The 18,498-nt window shown below is 36.0% G+C and overlaps 1 protein-coding gene across 4 annotated transcripts; it reads left to right on the top strand.

Annotated features, from left to right (window-relative positions):
* The first annotated feature begins 6,373 nt into the window (after window positions 1-6,373).
* LOC103455384 (flavin-containing monooxygenase FMO GS-OX-like 9) lies at window positions 6,374-9,758 on the top strand. Of its 4 annotated transcripts, XM_008394971.4 has the most exons (7): window positions 6,376-7,002; window positions 7,127-7,197; window positions 7,371-7,529; window positions 7,657-7,739; window positions 8,034-8,169; window positions 9,057-9,230; window positions 9,347-9,758. In XM_008394971.4, the coding sequence occupies exons 1-7, from the start codon at window positions 6,444-6,446 to the stop codon at window positions 9,548-9,550; spliced, it is 1,386 nt and encodes a 461-aa protein (XP_008393193.2). In that variant the 5' UTR covers window positions 6,376-6,443; the 3' UTR covers window positions 9,551-9,758. The 4 variants fall into 4 exon arrangements, with proteins under 4 accessions (XP_028948991.1, XP_070668446.1, XP_017177936.1 ...); XM_029093158.2 differs by lacking the exon at window positions 9,057-9,230 and having other exon boundaries at window positions 6,374-7,002; XM_070812345.1 differs by lacking the exon at window positions 9,347-9,758 and having other exon boundaries at window positions 6,374-7,002; window positions 8,775-9,092.
* Window positions 9,759-18,498: the final 8,740 nt, after the last annotated feature.

Below are 18,498 nucleotides of genomic sequence, written 5' to 3'. Positions count from 1 at the left end.
ATGGTGGGCACCAAAGCGTCACCAACTGGACAATCAAAGGGGTCACTGGAGTTGATCCCAAACCATTTTTTTGGCCTTCACAGGGTCAAGTTTAGCTAGGGGACAAAAACAATTAATTTTTCTTTTTGTACCCGCATATTTAGATTACACACTAATAAAATGATGAATAATGAAAAAACCCTTGCCGCTCCTGCTTTTCTCTCTTGCAGGATCCCCACCAAATTCCCAGCCTTCGCCGCCGACTCCTTCCTCTAGTTGGAGTCGGCCGGCTTTCCCTTGCTGCTCCCCCTTTTCTTCTCCTCTCTAGCCCATTTCCCTCGCCCTCTGGTCATCCTCCTTTCCCTTCCACCCTTTTCTCTCCTATTGCAACCCAACCCACTACCCATACCCTCAAGTCCTCCCTCTTCCCCTATCACGCCTTCCCTCCTCTGTTTTTTTTCCTGCAGTGCTTTTTTCTGTTTTCATTTTGGCTCTCTTTGAGCTTTGTCTCAGTTCGTTTGAGCTTTGTCTCAATTCTCTGAGCTTGTCTCAGATCAGAACTTGTAAACACCTTCCTGCTCTGATGTTTCCTTCCGTCGTGAGTCCACAACTACTAACCCCTGCTTCTCAGCCCCTAGTGCTTCTCCTCGATGACGTGCTTGGGTTTTGGGTGGCTGTTAAAGTGCTTTTTGTACTATTTGGTAGGATTATGGCAACGTTCACAGCGTTGGTGGCTTGCTCACCCCCATTTTCCTTTGATCCGGTTGCTGTTTTTTGTTCGATTTTTGGTGGTGTATGGCTTTTCGGCTTTGTGTTGTATTTACTTTTTCCTGTTGGGCTTGTATTTCGGTTGTGAGATGTCTTTTGGACTCTCTTTTCCTTGTATGAGTCTCTTTGTTTAGTGGAAAAGTATCTTAGTTTGTCCAAAAAAATAATAATAAAATGATGAATAATAACTTATGCAGTCCCTTTTTAAGGGAATGATATAAAAATGGGGATTAGTTTGTGAGGTTCATTTCAAATCAAATTTCAATGATTCGAATTGTCTATTTTATAAATCTCGATTCATAGATCATCTTATAAAAATTTATTTCAATTTGAACCATTTACCTATTTAATTGTCTCGATGAAGAATATAGTGTTTGTCAATTTCTTTGAACTCAATTAGATACTTCAAATATTTCCAATTCATCTAATATTTTGCAAGGATCTATGAGGTGCAACTTAAAAATAGACTGTTCAGATCATTAAAGTTTGATGTAGTTGTGTCAATCCTAACAATTTGCCTATTTAATTGTCTCAATGAAACTTCAGTGTTTTTTAGAGCTTAGTGTTTGTCAATTCTTTGAACTCAATTAGATGCCTCAAATATTTCCAGTTTATCTAATATTTTGCAAAGATAATCTATGAGGTGCAACTTGAAAAATAAACGGTTTTGATGGTTAAAATTCGATGTAGTGTGAGACTCACAACTAATTCCTATCCTTTTAAAAGAATAGAGATCCGGCAAGTAAATGGTTGACCTACTTTGTCATTTTCTTATAATTCAGAAATTTATAATCATGCCATGCAAATGTTGTTGCATGAGCAGATGGAAAACCTGCAAGGTAAATATTACGTTGATGAGATTTCCAATAACCCTATGACAAGTACTAAATAATATATATATATATATATATATATATATATTAAATTAGTGCTATATTTTTTTCTTTTGAGCAATAATGTTAATGGATTAAACAGCTAGTTGTGGGGTGGAAAAAAATACTGAAAATTTCAAACCGAACTGAAAAAATCCCAAAACTAAACCGAAAAAATCCCAAACCAATAATCCCGAAAATTTCGGTACCCAATTCCAAACCAATCCCGAAATTTCGGTACAAGAATCGGTCTCACATTTTCATTCGTTTTGTAATCCCAAACCGAACCCAAATAAAAAATATATATATTCAATCCCTTTCAATCACAATCTCTTCCGGTTAGGACTAGAATGAGAACTAGAATCATTATGTTCTCTTCTGGCTAGCACGAGAATGAGAACTAGAATCATTGTGATAGTTGAGTTCCGTTTACTACAATATAATTATTAAAATCATTTCATTTGACTGGCCAGTGTTTAAAGTATCAGTATTGATGGAAATATCGATGCAAATTTGTGGAAATATCGACGAATATATCGAATATCGATATCGGCTGTTTTTGATAAAAATGATGGAAATTTAAAATAAAACTTTACAGCTTGTTAAATATGGTTTGGACGAAATATAAGAGTTCCTCTGATATTCAACCGATATGTCAGAAATATCGACAACATTTACTGAAACTGATGGATGATATATATGCATGAATGATATCAACATTTAGTATTTTTAAAATTTGATTTGATGGTGTTAATTTGTTTATTGTACATGTTTTTGTTGATATCTACTATAGTTTAATTTGTGATAAGATCAATTAGTTGGTTGTGCGTTCTTTGAAGAGAGCTTTGGCAGCATATTAGTCTTCAAAGATTTGTGCAGAGGTTCTTCTCAATGTGTAATTTTTGACCCTTATGCTTGTGGGATGACCTTGTATTTATAGGCTTCTCAAAGCTTGCCTTTGGGTGGATTTGGCTTTGATTTATGTCCTAATTTGTCCATGAGAGAATTTAGGCATGTTTTGTGTCTTAATTTTAGCCACTTTACTCCCTTGGCCGAAATTATGAGGCCTTGTTGCTTATTTTGTGAGCAATCTTCAATTCTTGCTTATTTTATGAAGATGCCTTAACTTTCTTTCCGATTTTAGGACCAATCTAGACCTTGTTGCCGAATTTAAGGGAGTTTCTCCCTTGTGCCGATTCTTAGGAAGATTTTATATTTCTTTTGCTTGATTTGTGCCACATGTCATTGATAACTTGTCCATTTGTGATGAATCATATGTCACGTGGAGCTTTGTGATACATTATTTGTATGCAACGAAATTTACATGTCTACACCAAAATTGAAAGAGGCCCCTACTTAAGGAAGGAAAAAGCATTTTTTCCCACACCCACAAGGAAAGAATACAAGCCTCAAAATACATCAAATGTATTTTGTAAAAAATTATGAAAAATTAATATGCACAATAAATATGTGCCGATTTATCCACTTTCAAAATTTTCATTCAAGATCAAGCCTCTATGGCCATTGAATTAAATTTTCATTTCATTCAAGATCAAGCCTCTACAGCCCTTAAAGAATATTTCCATTTCATTCAAGATTAAGCCTCTACAGTCCTTGAAGAAAATTTTCATTTCATTTAGGACCAAGCCTCAACGGCCCTTGAAGACACAACCTTGGAAAATTAAAATACGGGGTGTGCTATTCACACATCCTTTTTACTTCTCACACACCTCTTGTTAATTTCTGTTTTTTTTTCTTCTTCAATTTATCCGATTTGACGACCGAAAATTAGAAGGGTGTGTGATAAGTAAAAAGGGGTGTTCATGCCTTCTGTTTGATATGATAGTGATGCATGTTTTTGTTGGGTTTTTACGGCTCAAAATTAGGATGATGCAATAAATTAGGTTTTTGTTACCTATTTGGTTTTGGTGTCCTATTTGGGTTTGATTTTGACTTCTTAGTTAGTTTCCTTTGTGGAGAGATTTTGTTAATTACCTATTTGATTAGGATTTTGATTTATTTTCTATTAGGATTCTTATTGTAACCTAAGTCCTATGCACTATAAATAGGACCTTAGGGTTATTGTATTTAGTGTGGCTCATTCGTGTGGCAATTTGGTGAGAGTCAATTTGTGAGTTTGTGAGTTAGAGAGCAATTGGGGAGAATCTTTTCCGTTGGTTTTGGGTTCTCTACTCGTTTGGTTTAGGGGTTGTAATTTGTGGGATTTGGGTTGTGAGAGTTTAAACACTCTTTTGTAATCTCTGTTTGTTTAGTGAAATTTCTCGCCGTGCTTCACTCGTGGACATAAGCTTTACGCCGAACCACGTAAATCTCTTGTGTTAGTTTGAGATTGTTTGTTTTAGCTTTCACCTACGACATTGATATTTGTACTTTATTAGAATTCGCTTCCGTTTGCGCATAAAAGTACAACAGTTTTGTCTAGGCCCTAGATGTCAGTATATGAGCTTTTTATATACTATATGTGTGGACTATCAGTATCGGTGGAAATACCAATTAGTTTGCATGCCTGTGTTTATTCATGTCATGCATGCAAACCAAACGAGTAAGCATTGTGTACAAAGAACCCAAGAAGGATCAAAATCATTCAAATGAAGAAAGAAAACAACACTAAAAAAGTCACTCTGCTACAAAAGGCAATGCCGACCACTTTGATAAGTAAATTCTACACCAATAATATTTGCATAAAAAGAGAACAAAATTACACATGCACCCTTTTATTTATGTGAAAAAATGGTGACATTGATACCCTAACCAGAGAAAATATATATGGATAATTTTACGGAAACCAAATTTATAAATTAAATTTGCAAACTAAATGATGTGTCACCAATAAAAAATAAGCACGTTAATCAATATTTAATTAATAATCCAATCATCTACAACTAAATTATTTTATTTGTAAAAATTTAATCTCTCTCACATTATCCTTACCAAATATATCTAAGTAGAAAATCCAAACCCCATGATAAGTTAATATCCAACCTTGATGGGATGCCCATTAATTCCTTTTCTGCACAACTGTTGGATGAAGGTTCATCTCGTTTTGTTGGTATTCAAACAGTATTGAAATCAATTATGCAAAGAGATTTTCATAAAATATCCTTTCGACGCGACCAAGAACGTGGGTGGAATCAACGTGCAAAAGAACGTGTGTGGAGCTGGAATCGACGTGTAAGAATGTGAATGTAAAGGTTTATAATTTTGTAAAATGAGGTTAGTTGAATATTATTGTGTTCATGTTTTTGACATAATTTTTTATAATACAGACTCTTTTAGAGAAAAAATTCTTATTTTTCAAAAAAAAAAGGACATCATCTTAACCATTAGATTTGGCTTAAATGAAATTATATGGTTGTGATTAAATTACAGGCCAAAAAATTTCATTAAAGCTAAATCTAATAGTCAAAAGGATGTCCCCATTTAAACAAAAAAGTGGGGATCCCTTCCTTTAAGCATAAAAATTGTTATTAAATCGTGAAGTTGAAGGTTATAAAAAAAAAAGTATCCTTAGCATTGATCTCCCTAGCATTCATTGAACTTGCAGTCATTTAATACTACAATTTAGTAGTCTTCACTTGTAAAAGAGATATCTTAGATTCGATTCTTGTCAAAAATAAATTTGAACCACATTATTGTTAACTCATTATGAGGCTTAACCCACTCATTCAGCCAATTAGTACAGATAATATAATTTGTTAAAAACTTGCATTCATGAGCCCGCATATATTCCAAAGTCCTTTAATTGGCTCAAGACAATTTTGGTTGGGACAGTGATGATGATCACAAATAACAAATGGTAATGTTAGAGAGACTAAATTTGAAGACAAAATTTATAAACTAAATGATGTGTCATTAATAAGAACGATCACGTTTAAGTAATAAACCAATCATCAATTTACATATTCTTTAATTTCTAAAGTTTTATTTACAAATTTAATATCTATTTCATTACCCAATAGCAAAAGGATGAGATTGTAAATTTACATGCAAGTACACTTTTTAGTTTAAAGTAGACAACTTTCAGGCATTGACTTTAATATATCAAGTGTTGTCACCGAGCTAGCAAACCATCTCCATCAGACTGACTTGCCTCCCAACAATATTATTATCAATTTTGTTTCCATCAGTTTGCGTGAAGAAAATTAACTCTATATATATATAGACACACACACACAGATATATATATATATATATATATATATATATATATATATATATAAAATATTTTTTGTTATTCAAAAGAACATAAAAAGACAAGTTAATCTTCTATCAAAAAAACAAAAGTTATAGGTAATAATATAATTTCAGAGGTTCAAATTTTACTATTTTTTATTCAAGCCTCACCTACAGGTGATGTTAAAATACCTCCAATATTTAAGGAAAAAAAACCAAAAAAAAACCTCTAACTCCCCCCACGATTTCTCTCTCTCCCTCTCTCCTTCGCATTTTCTAAAAATGTGCTCATACATACAAAGTATGTAAACAAATGTTAATATATATACCCATCAACAACAACAAACTTAAAATTTAAAATTAACTATGACTTATCCCTATGATCCTTTTCCCGTGATCTTAGGGATTTCGTGATCATGGCTGTTTATTGTACATCGTTCGGTTATAAATCATTTCAAAATTAAATATAAATAGTACCTAACGAAAACTAATTGCATAATGTACAATAAACGGTCACGATCACGAGATCCCTAGAATCCCCATAAAAAGTATCGACGAGTACCTTTTCCCAAATTTCCCACACCCAGAAGAGAAAAATAAAAATCCACAAGCCTAAACCCTAGACCGACCATGGCTTCTGAAACTTACCAATCCAAAAATGTATGCGTGATTGGAGCTGGACCCTCAGGGCTTGTAGCTGCAAGGGAGCTGAGGAACGAAGGTCACAGGGTGGTGGTGCTGGAACAAAACCATGATGTGGGAGGGCAGTGGCTGTACGACCCAAATGTGGAGGGAGAGGATCCCTTAGGAAGGGCACCTACCCTGAAGGTGCATAGTAGTCTTTACACGTCTTTGAGGCTCATGTTACCAAGAGAGATCGCGGGGTTCACTGACTTTCCATTTGCAGTCAAGAAAGGTAGGGACATGAGGAGGTTTCCTGGCCATACGGAGCTTCTTTTGTACCTCAAGGATTTTTGTGATTGGTTTGGGTTGAGGGAGTTGATACGGTTCAATACGAGGGTTTCATATGTGGGGATGTTGGATGGAGATCATGCAGGTGGTTGCAAAGATTTGAAATGGGTTGTGAGGAGTGTGGAGAAGAAGACCGAGATTTTCGTGGAGGAGGTGTTTGATGCGGTGGTTGTGGCCTCCGGCCATTACTCTAAGCCAAGGTTGCCGTCCATTAAAGGTATTTACAATCACGTTTTTAATCATAATTATATGTGGTTTCAATTTTGTTTTTTTTTTTCTTTTCTCTATTTCCATTTTTTTTTTCTTTTTAATTGCGGTGGGTTCAATTTGGTCATGTTTAGGAATGGATGCATGGAAGAGGAAGCAAATGCATAGTCACATCTACAGGGTTCCGGAGCCATTTCGTGATGAGGCAAGGCAATATATAGTTAATTGCGAAATTGTTAGCTTAGATATATAGTGTTGGCTCATTTCCTGATAGCTTATGAGCGTTTGGAGAATCATAGTTGTCTACCATAAGTTTATATAGATCAACGAAAGTTTCTAGCACAAAAGAGATGAAATGATCCTTTTGCTCATTTGCAGGTTGTGGTGGTGGTTGGAAATTCAGTAAGTGGACAAGATATATCAATGGAACTAGTGGATGTGGCCAAGGCAATCTATCTCAGTGCCAAATCTCTTGACATATCTGAGGGCTTGTCCAAAGTAATTTCCAAACACGAAAACTTGCACCTTCGTCCCCAGGTACAATAAATTAGCTTTTATAATCAAACATCACGTTTGGTGTCTAAGATTAGATTATAAACAATATATAAAGCTCTGTTTTAGTACAGATTTCTTTTATGTGACATTTAAATGCAACCAAATGCAGATAGAGTCACTCCAAGAAGATGGGAATGTATTATTTGTGGACGGTTCTTGGGTCATTGCAGACACTATCATATACTGTACTGGGTAAATTTTCAATTCAATATCATCAGTAGAACGGAAATTTCATTATGACAAAGTGATAAGTTATAAGTCAATCACACACTATTATGTAACATGATTGACTTCAAATACCGGCACATGACATCCCTTCTTTCTATCAAACGATGGACTTGCTTTGGAAAGTGATTGGTTAACCATAGTCTTTTGATTTTGACTGAAAATTTTGTGTGGGTCCCCACATTCAAATTATGGATCCACACCCAGTTGCATTCCCTTTGAAATAGTGTATATTAATTGTTCCAAGTGGAATGTGTGCAGGTATTCATACACATTCCCCTTTCTTGACACCAAAGGAATAGTTACTATAGATGATAACAGAGTGGGCCCTCTGTATGTGCACACCTTCCCTCCATCACTTGCACCCTCTTTATCCTTTATGGGAATTGCAACAAAGGTAACTAAAACATTTCTAATTTTAGAATGTATAGTATGCTTTGGGGTAAAGCTAGGGAGGGCGAGCCAAGGTCCAACGAAAAATGTTGTTTTTTTTTATGTGACTAAAAGGTTATGGCTTCAGTTGTGGAAACAGTTTTTTTGTAAAGCAAGAATAAGGATATGAACGATAAACGTTATTCTCACGACCCTCGCAAAGCAGGAAGTCCTGTTGGGGTTTTGGGTCGTCCAGTTTTAGTATGCTTTGAGGTATAGATTCTTGGTTAAAGATAATACAATGATTAAAATTTAACAACAAAAAATTCTAAATATAGAGCACTTTGGAGCATAATTAGAGTTATTCATTCTAATTTAAGAATTCGGATCGTCTCCGGATATCTATCCGGATTATCGGATCAACCGATACTGTTTCTAGGCTCCTCCTGATCCTCTTCTTTCTCTCCTCTGAGTCTCCGTGACTGACGCAGCTTCCGTCTTGACAGAGCGGTGCTCGTCGTAGTCTCTTCTCTCTGCGCCGGCGAATCCATCACTCATGGTGCTTTTCATGGCTTCCATGGCCGACTAGTAAACCCGTCTCTGCAATCTGATTTGGTTTCAGTGTTTCAGAATGGATTGATCCCAAAGAACTGTGGAACGGGAGGAGAGGAGAAGGACATAAGACGAGTGGAACTGTGGAACGGGAGAGAGAGTTCTCTTGTGCAAATTTGAAAAAAATAAATAAACTTGATGCTTGTCGCACGATGTACTACGAATGAAGAGGATTGGTTGATCCCGAGGAACCAATCCCGAGGATCCGGATAGATATGATCCGGAGACGATTCTAATCTGTAATGAATTTAGTAGATCTCTGTGAAAAATGATATTTATCAATCGACAAATCTGATCTAGATCATAGGGTTCCCTTTCTTTGAGTCCCAAGCAAAATGGATAGCTCAACTACTCTCTGGCCAAACAACATTGCCATCAAGGGATGACATGATGCATTCCATCAAGGAGTTCTACCACTCAAGGGAAATTGCTGGCATTCCAAAGCATAACACCCACGAGATCGGCGACTTCGAGGTAAACTTTCGTGCAACACAATTACATGCATCACATTTACTGATCAAGTGACTCGTAAAGCCATTGTAGCTTATATTCTAAGGTCTTTACGTTTTTTGTTTCGCTTGTTGTTGCAGTATTGTGATAGATATGGGGATCACATAGGGTTCCCACGTTTGGAAGAATGGAGGAAAAAGATTTGCCTTTCGACAATAAGAAATGCTGAGACCGACTTAGAAACATATAAGGATTCGTGGGACGATCATGAGCTGCTTCAAGAGGCTCTTCAAAGTCCACATTTCACTCAACTTGGGCCTCAAGATTTAGATTTTCCTCTGTAATAACTCTACAAATATTAGAGAGATAGATATCATATGTGTTGGTGGGCTCTACCTCTATTAGAGAGATGATACAAATATGTGGTGAGTGTAACATTACTCAAAATAAAACTCCTAAGTAACTCCCGCAATTATTTTTATTTTGTGACTTTTGTACACATTCCATATACCATTTTCCATACCATAAGTTCTAAAAACACTGTTTGATAAATTGATAATGATTTTATTTTACTAATCCTTTCTCAGCAGTTAAATAAAAGAACATAATAGTGAAATTTGCAGGTAACAACACAGCTAGAGCCAAGTGAATAATAAACGAAATTAAGATAGCAATGCAACAAAAATGTGACTCAAATCTGAAAGGGATACAAAAAAAAAAAACCAGCAATAGAAGGCCAATGGAGGTTCGAGATTGAGACAACGATGTCGGAGTTTAGTGACGTTTTTCATGACTTATATGAAACAGATGTCGATAAGCAGGAACATTTTATTCTTATTGTTGTTGTGTCACCTGTTACATCTACTAATAGTAATTGTGAGAACTGTTTCCTTAACAAATTAAGAATGATTATATCAAGAGCATACTTCAATTCCATTAAGAAAATCTGAGGTCTAAACCCTATGTTTCACAGAGGATAAAATCCAAAAAAATAAAGGCTTTCCCCTCAATTCTTTTTTCCATTCATTTCTCACAAACCAGTAAAAAATTTAAAATCCAAGCATGGAAGCTTTACAAAGACACGTATCCCATCATTTATATAGGGGCACGTGATGTATCACCTCGTGTAACGAGAACATGGGTGTTACATCACTTGTTTTTATGTAAGTGGTGGAAAATTTTATTTTTTAAGTTATTAACTTTTTAACACACATATCACACCATTTATGTAGCGACACGTGGTATACCACCCCGTGTGACAGTTACAATGAAAAATCTCTACTACCCTTGGCTTGGTCCCACAATCCCCTAACCACCCTCAAGCTCATGTGCAACCTCCTCGATAGGTCCAATGGCACGGGCAAAGACGACGAACGGGGGTTTGACGCGGCGGCGTATTGGCTCCACCACAACCACCCCAAGACCCTTGCCTCCAACCTGGTTCCCATCGCCGGTTCCTTCGGCGGCATGGGAGACCTTGTTCGAGTTCTCTACCGGATACTTTCCCGCCAGGACGTCAGGAATTATGATGATGATGATGACCGGGACATTGAAGAGAGAATGTTCGCAGGGGATGACAAGATAGCTCTTGAGAGGTACCGGAGCGACCCGGATTACCGGTTTTTACACGACCGGGTTTCGGCTCTTTTCGCCCACTGCATCAAGCGGTACATTCGAATTCTGAAGGAGGGGATGGACCGCCGTGATGGTGACCGGTTGGAGATCACTCAGGCTGCGACTTTCTGTAAAGACTGCGCCACTTTCCTCTGCGAGAGCGTCGCAAAGAAGGTTTACTAGCGAGAATTGTACCCGAATACCAGAACCTTAACGAACGGCTGAGGAAGGAGGTTCTGGTGCCGTTAAGGAAGGCTTCTGACATTTCAGATGATTCCAAGTGGGGTTATGATATGGAGTTCGACGAAGAGCCTTGTTTCGCTACCAAGGATTTCGAGGAGGTGAAATCCGGCCAGTCAAAGATTGACGCCGGTGCTCTGCTTCCGCACCAGATCATAGAATATGTGGATGACGGGGAGGTTGGGCGAGTGGCTCAGCTTCAGTGGAAGGCAATGGTGGAGAACATGAAGTGCAAGGCAAGAAGAAGAAGATGAAGATACTGAACAACTCATGGGTTGTGTGTAACATCTCCAAATGCATGTACAGACTTGATCAGGATGTTTCGGTGGGTTTGGGGCTGTTGCTGTCTGAACTGAACGAAGAGAATGCCTGGAAAGGAAAGGTGATCAATTTCAGTCCAAACCCGAAGTTGCATTCGACACAAGGACTTGATGATCTCAAGTCCAGGTACGCCTTTTTGAGGAGGATGGACTGCGAGCACTGCCGTGTTGATTTCAGAAAGGTGTTTGATTTGATTCTGGAAGTGGCTGTGAACGAGAATTTGAAGACGGAGCAGATGATCAAGAGGGTGTTTGTGATCACCGGAGACTACGACTTTGGCTTTGATAAGGACGGCTTCTGGCGCTGGGAGAGTGATTACGAGGTAATCCGGAGCAAGTACAAAGAGAAAGGGTACGGCAAAGTGGTGCCACACTTGGTGGTTTGGAATCTGAAACATAACCTTTTTATGCCGCCATTCTGTGCTACACAACAAGAGTATGGGTGACGGTGTTGAATGACTTTTCCAACAAGTTGATCAAGTCCTTCCTGGACAATGACGGGGAAATTTGCCCAGACCTTGTCATGGAAGCCGCCATCTCTCCTCAACCCTATCAGACTCTGGTTGTAGTAGACTAATTGAGTAACACTCATCACATACGGTATCAATTCATTTCGAACCTCCACATCATCCTCGTCCTCATCATCATCATCATCATCCGTGTTTAATTTAACTGATTTTTTGTCGAAGGCTAGAGCTTTAATTATGATATAGCTTCCAAGAACTTCAATGTCCCTCCTAGGCTCCTAGAAGAAAGTCATTTATTTTCTTAATACAATCCAATTAAACTGATTTCTACATATTTTCACTAGTGATAAGTATTTCTCTTTTTCTTATTTTTGGCATCATGTGCTTGCAAATGTGTTTAATTAGTTTAACTGTATGATTCTTGATAGTTTCTTATGTACCAGTTTGAGATGGTAAGTAGGTCTGCAGCTTTACCAGTATTACTGATAATTTACTAATGTTTCAAACTTGCTGAAACTATGAACAGAGATGAGAGGGGGTTTTGTATATACTTTGATCATTTTAACCATTAAATCTTTGGTCAAAGATACAGTGACCAAAATCTAAATAGGATACTCTGCAACACCTTAGAATTTTCGAGAGAAAGACAAGTTAATTATAAATGACGGAAAAGTGTTCACTCATAGTTTGTAAAGAATGAAATCTCTGTCGGCTTGGTTTATTGTTAGAAGCGCTGTCAAAAGGTTACTGGCATATATGCTGCCTTAATTTGCATTTCCCTTTTGTAAAACTTGTTGCATTTGTACAAGATCATAAGGCCATGTTTGGACGGTTTTGCAAGTCATGGGATTGGAAGCCAAACGATAAATAAAATGATCACAAAATGTTTTATAGGCGGGATTAGAAAACACACCATAGAGCGTTATAAAAACATTTAAGGATGGATTAGCTAATGACACCTTTTAAGGTTGGTTTAGCTAATCCCTCTCACATGCCTTTATATTACTTAGATGATGCATTTCCTAACCATCATGCCCAAAATATTGTGACCATTTTCTTTATAGTTTGGCTTTCAAACCCATGACTTGCAAAAACCTCGTCCAAACCTTTTTTTGGGGAAATAAAACAACAATGTCATTGCGACTCAAACATTGTTATCATGAAAAAAAAAAGACATTATTGTGAACATATTGTAGAATTTAAAAAATAAAATAATTAAATATGCAATAAGTGAGAGGGTACATGAAGCCAAACCCTAACAAGAAGTAGAAAATTATTAGAAACAAAAATCAATTCAGACAACTCCTAGGAGAAACATAAATTTGGAAGCTCCAAAAGATTATGAACAAAAGTCGCAATTGCACACGGCGGACAAGAATCTCGCCAATGAACCCTGTTGATGCACAAAACCGGAGGTCTTGGAACAACGTAAATCCGACCGTGAATCTGCAAAAAGTAAAGAACACAAGATGTATCGTGGTTCACCCCAATGTTTAGGCTACGTCCACACTGATATTGTATTTCTCTGTTTGTGAGAGGGTGAGAGAGCTCTTAAGGATTGTGAGGGTGATGAGTCCCTTTTATAGAATAAGGGTGAGAAGTCCCTCATGGTACAACATGATCAACACCATAGTTTGCCTAACAATTTGCCACCTGATTTCCTTCACGATAAATGTGAGAAAAACGAACATGCATGGAAAAGAGAATGATACAACAATTTGCCCAACCAACCGATAAACGGCAAGGCACCTGAGAAGATCCATTAGAAAGAAAATGCACTGCTAAACAAGAATCACACACTCAACCCAAAGAGAATGCTCTCTCTCTAAAGCCATATAAACAACATGAATACTAGCTTTAAGTTCTGCCTCCAAGGCAATAACAATGTCAAACGATCACGCAAAGCATCCAAGACAATGACGCAAGCACGAAAAATACTACCAAAACTAGCCATGCCCGTAGAGCCACGAGCCTCATCCAAAGATAGCCTAAACGATTCTTCGCCTTTTGAGGTTTAGGACTCGATTTCTGGATCTTATACTCTTCCAGTTGAAGCTGAATGGGTAGTTTCAGCTGCCTTTAGTCTAGATAAACCTCCAACCCTAAAACCATGTAGACAATGACCCTCCAACTGGTCGTAATTGGAGTTGTTTAATTGACTAATTACTCGTGTGTTAATTTTATAGAAGCAATTTTTTTTTTAGAAACCTCGGTTATACCTATACGAGGGAGATTTTATTAGTAACGAAAAAAGAAGTATTAGTTATACCTAGTCAGATAGGATATAAACCTTACCCCTTTTAAAAGTATGCATGAATCATTCTTTCCAGAATGCCTATTGCATTTGGGTTTTGATCACCTCTTTGGTCCAACCTAAAATACAAATGCGTTCGGCCTTGGTTCATGGTCATGCTAGCACTGGTTGGTTTAGTACGAGAAACATGCACAATGGTCTAACCGAGTGTAATATAAAGCTTATGTTTAATTTTCTTGATTAGGCAACGCGAAACATTTAGACTCAAAAATACTCCTACCAATCGTTATCAGCTTATTTCTTTTCTTTTCATATAATGAAAGAAATCAAATATCTAACATATCCAAATAACTAATCAATCCTCATCACTTGATGATTTTAACATTCTAGCAAAAGCAATTTCAGAATAAAGTTACATATATATTATGATTACAAAAAATACAATGATATTACAAGGGTAGGTAAAATATTTCCTAAATGAATAACCTACTTAACCTCACTTTCACGCTCCAATTTTCATTCCTTTGAAGTTTTTTCTCCATGATTCAATTCAAGAGTAGGTAAATATTTTGTACACACTGTACACAAATGTCGGTAGAATACTTTCGCAGTCGGTGAAGTTTGCTGAATGATAAATTTGTGGGGGCATGATTTTGAAAGCAAGCTATGATTCAAGAGCTTGTCTTCATCGTAAAGACCAGATTACAGAACGAGTGCATTATTCTTCCACCAATCTGCTTATTAGTATAGATAAGTTTAAATTTTGAAATTTGTATCTATCCACTACGTATATCTTGAAATTTAAATTCATTCAACGATAATAATATGATGGTGATCATAGTCAATGTATGCTTTCCAAAGTTGTAATCACAGAACTCAGTTTAATCATGCCACAAGTTAGTACTTAGTTTGCTTAACTAATTAAGGCCTTTGCTATAATTAGTGCTTAAACCTCACCACCTTCGACGTAAAGTATTTATCACTAATAGTTTTAGTTCTAATAAAATACGGGACATAAATAGTACGTGAACCAGTGGCGGAGTCAGAATTCTATATGTGAGGGAGGGCCTTTCAAATATGTATGAAAAAAATAATATTTGAACTTGTTACATGAGGAATCGAAGTAATCTTCACAAACTGAAAGACCTATTAAATTTAATAGAGAGAATCAAAAGAATTGGACAATAATTTTAAAATAAAAAAACATACAAAAAAATTATGTGTTACATAGGAGGGCAAAAACGAAGTCGGCAAATAATAGATGATTAAATCGATTTAGAATTAATATTAAAATCTCTTTTAGAACTTCCATCTACAAACTAACCATTCATCAAACTACAAAGATAAAACAACAAAACTGTTAGAATCAAAAGACGACGACGTGGTTCAACTCACAACTCAACTTCTTCACGTGTAACAATTCATCTTTCACGTGTCTTACGAAGGCTTAGGGACATTGGTAAATTTCTTTTACTGCAATCAAGATGGGCCGGGGGACCACTATGGTCCTCTAGTGGCTCTGCCCGACGTTAACGTTATATACGTAAATGATATATATATATGCGCAAATTTGGTCTTGTTATGACCGCATGAAAAATGAAAATATTTAAAAAAAAATACATGCATGCGTGTATTATACGCAAATTTGGTCCATGTTTGCTCTTAATGTCAATGCCTCTTGCGATTGGATTGGGGAACTGTTTTTTTTTCATTGCTCGAGCATTGCAATTTTTTCCAATTCAATAATAATATATGCAGATGATGTTTTATTGTAATGATGGAAATTAATTATGCTTATACCATGATCATGGTGCTAGCTAATTTGATTTTTATCAACTTTTCTTTCCTAACAACTAACTGTTTAATCTACTAACATTATTGCTCTATAAAAAAAAATATTTCACTTATTTAATATATATATATATATATATGTGCACTGCACTGTTTCATGATTGTTGATGTTTTCTTGGCTTCAAGATGGGGCATTCTTTCTGTTGTGGGGACTGCGACTAGACTACTTTTCTTCTGCTTGCTAACCCTACACTTTACATATTGCTAATTACACATGCATGCACCCTTTAATTTCTGTAAAAAAAAATGGTGACATTTACCATAATTAACCAGAGAATATATAGAAACAGAAAATCCAAACTCCATGATAAGTTGATGTCCAGTGTTGATGGCCCATTGAGTCTGTACTGCTGTGTTGGATGACGAAGGGTCATCTCGTTAAGTTGGTATCAGACATTATTGAAATCAATTATACAAAGATATTTTCATAAAATCCGTAAAATTATTTTACCTTTTTATTTTCATGAAAAGTTATAAAGACTGAATTGAACTTGCATGCATGAGCCTGTACATATCCAAAGTCCTTTAATTGGCTGGAGACCACTGGGATATGATGATGATGATGAAGCATCACAAATAACAAAAGATGAGATCGAAAATTTTCATGCAAGTATAAACTTTTTAGTTAAAAGTAGAGAAATCTTAGGCATTGAGGTTAATCTGTCACGTGTGGTCTCCCAGCTAGCAAACCATCTCCATCAGACTATGACTATCTCCCAACTACATATTATCATCATTTTTTTTTTTTTTTTGAGTTTTAACGAAAAACCCACGGTACTGTTTACTTTAACGAAAAACTATATTTTTACACTAAAAAGTCAAACCTGCTACTATTCACTTTACCCTTTATTTTGTCTTTATCATTAAAACTCAAAGTTTTCAAACCCTTCTCATTGGTTTTCCTTTTTTTTTCCATATGTTTGCGTGAAGAAAATTCAACTATAAAACCCCATTCAACAACAACAAATTCCCCACACCCAGAAAATAAAAATAAAAATCCACAACCCTAAACCTAGACCTACCATGGTTTCTGAAACTTACCAATCCAAAAATATCGAATATCGATATCGGCTGTTTCGATAAAAATGATGGAAATTTAAAATGAAACTTTACGGCTTGTTAAATATGGTTTAGACGAAATATAAGAGTTTCTCCGATATTCAACCGATGTGTCAGAAATATGACGATATTCGTCAATTTAGCCTAAATTTAAGAGTTTATCCGATATGAGGTGAATTTAAAATCAACTGTATTGAAGAAATTTTAAACATTGACTGAAACTGATGGATGATATATATGCATGAATGATATCAACATTTAGTAGTTTTAAAATTTGATTTGATGGTGTTAATTTGTTTATTGTACATGTTTCTGTTGATATCTACTGTAGTTTAATGTGTGATAAGATCAATTAGATAGGTACACAACCCTGGATAATTAAAGTACGGGGTGTGCTATTCACACATTCTTTTTACTTCTCACACACCTCTTGTTAATTTCTGTTTTTTTATTTTCTTCAATTTATCCGATTTAACGGCTGAAAATTAGAAGGGTGTGTAAGAAGTAAAAAGAGGTGTTCATGCCCTCTGTTTGATCTGATAGCGATGCATGTTTTGTCTAGGCCCTGGATGTCAGTATATGAGCTTTTTATATACTATATGTGTGGAATATCAGTATCGGTGGAAATACCAATTAGTCTGCATGCATGTGTTTATTCATGTCACGCATGCAAACCAAACGAATAAGCATTGTGTACAAAGAACCCAAGAAGGATCAAAATCATTCAAATGAAGAAAGAAAACAACACTAAAAAGTCACTTTGCAACGAAAGGCAATGCCGACCACTTTGATAAGTAAATTCTACACCAATAATATTTGCATAAAATTTTGCAGAGAACAAAATTACACATGCACCCTTTAATTTATGTGAAAAAATGGTGACACTGGTACCCTAACCAGAGAAAACATATATGGATAATTTTACGAATACCAAATTTATAAATCAAATTTGCAAATTAAATGATGTGTCACCAATAAAAAATAAGCATATTAATCGACACTTAATTAATAATTCAATCATCTACAACCAAATCATTTGATTTTTAAAAATTTAATTTACAAAATTTAATCTCTTTAGCATTATTCTTACCGAATATATCTAAGTAGAAAATTCAATCCATGATAAGTTAATATCCAACCTTGATGGGATGCCCATTAACTCCTTTTCTGTACTGCTGTTGGATGAAGGTTCGTCTCGTTTTGTTGGTATTCAAACAGTATTGAAATCAAAAGAGATTTTCATAAAATATCCTTTCGACGCGACCAAGAACGTGGGTGGATCAACGTGCAAAAGAACGTGTGTGGAGCTGGAATCGACGTGTAAGAACGTTAAAGTAAAGGTTTATAATTTTGTAAAATGAGGTTAGTTGAGTGCTACTGTGCTCATATTTTTGTTTTTTGACATAATCTTTTATAATATTAGCATAAAAATTATCATTAAATTGTGAAGTTGAAGGTTATCAAAAGAGAGTATCCTTAGCATTGAT

This window comes from Malus domestica, chromosome 14, assembly GCF_042453785.1.
Source record: "Malus domestica chromosome 14, GDT2T_hap1".
NCBI lineage: Eukaryota > Viridiplantae > Streptophyta > Magnoliopsida > Rosales > Rosaceae > Malus > Malus domestica.
Note: the sequence above shows the minus strand (reverse complement) of the source record. Positions and strands in the feature narration are given on the sequence as shown.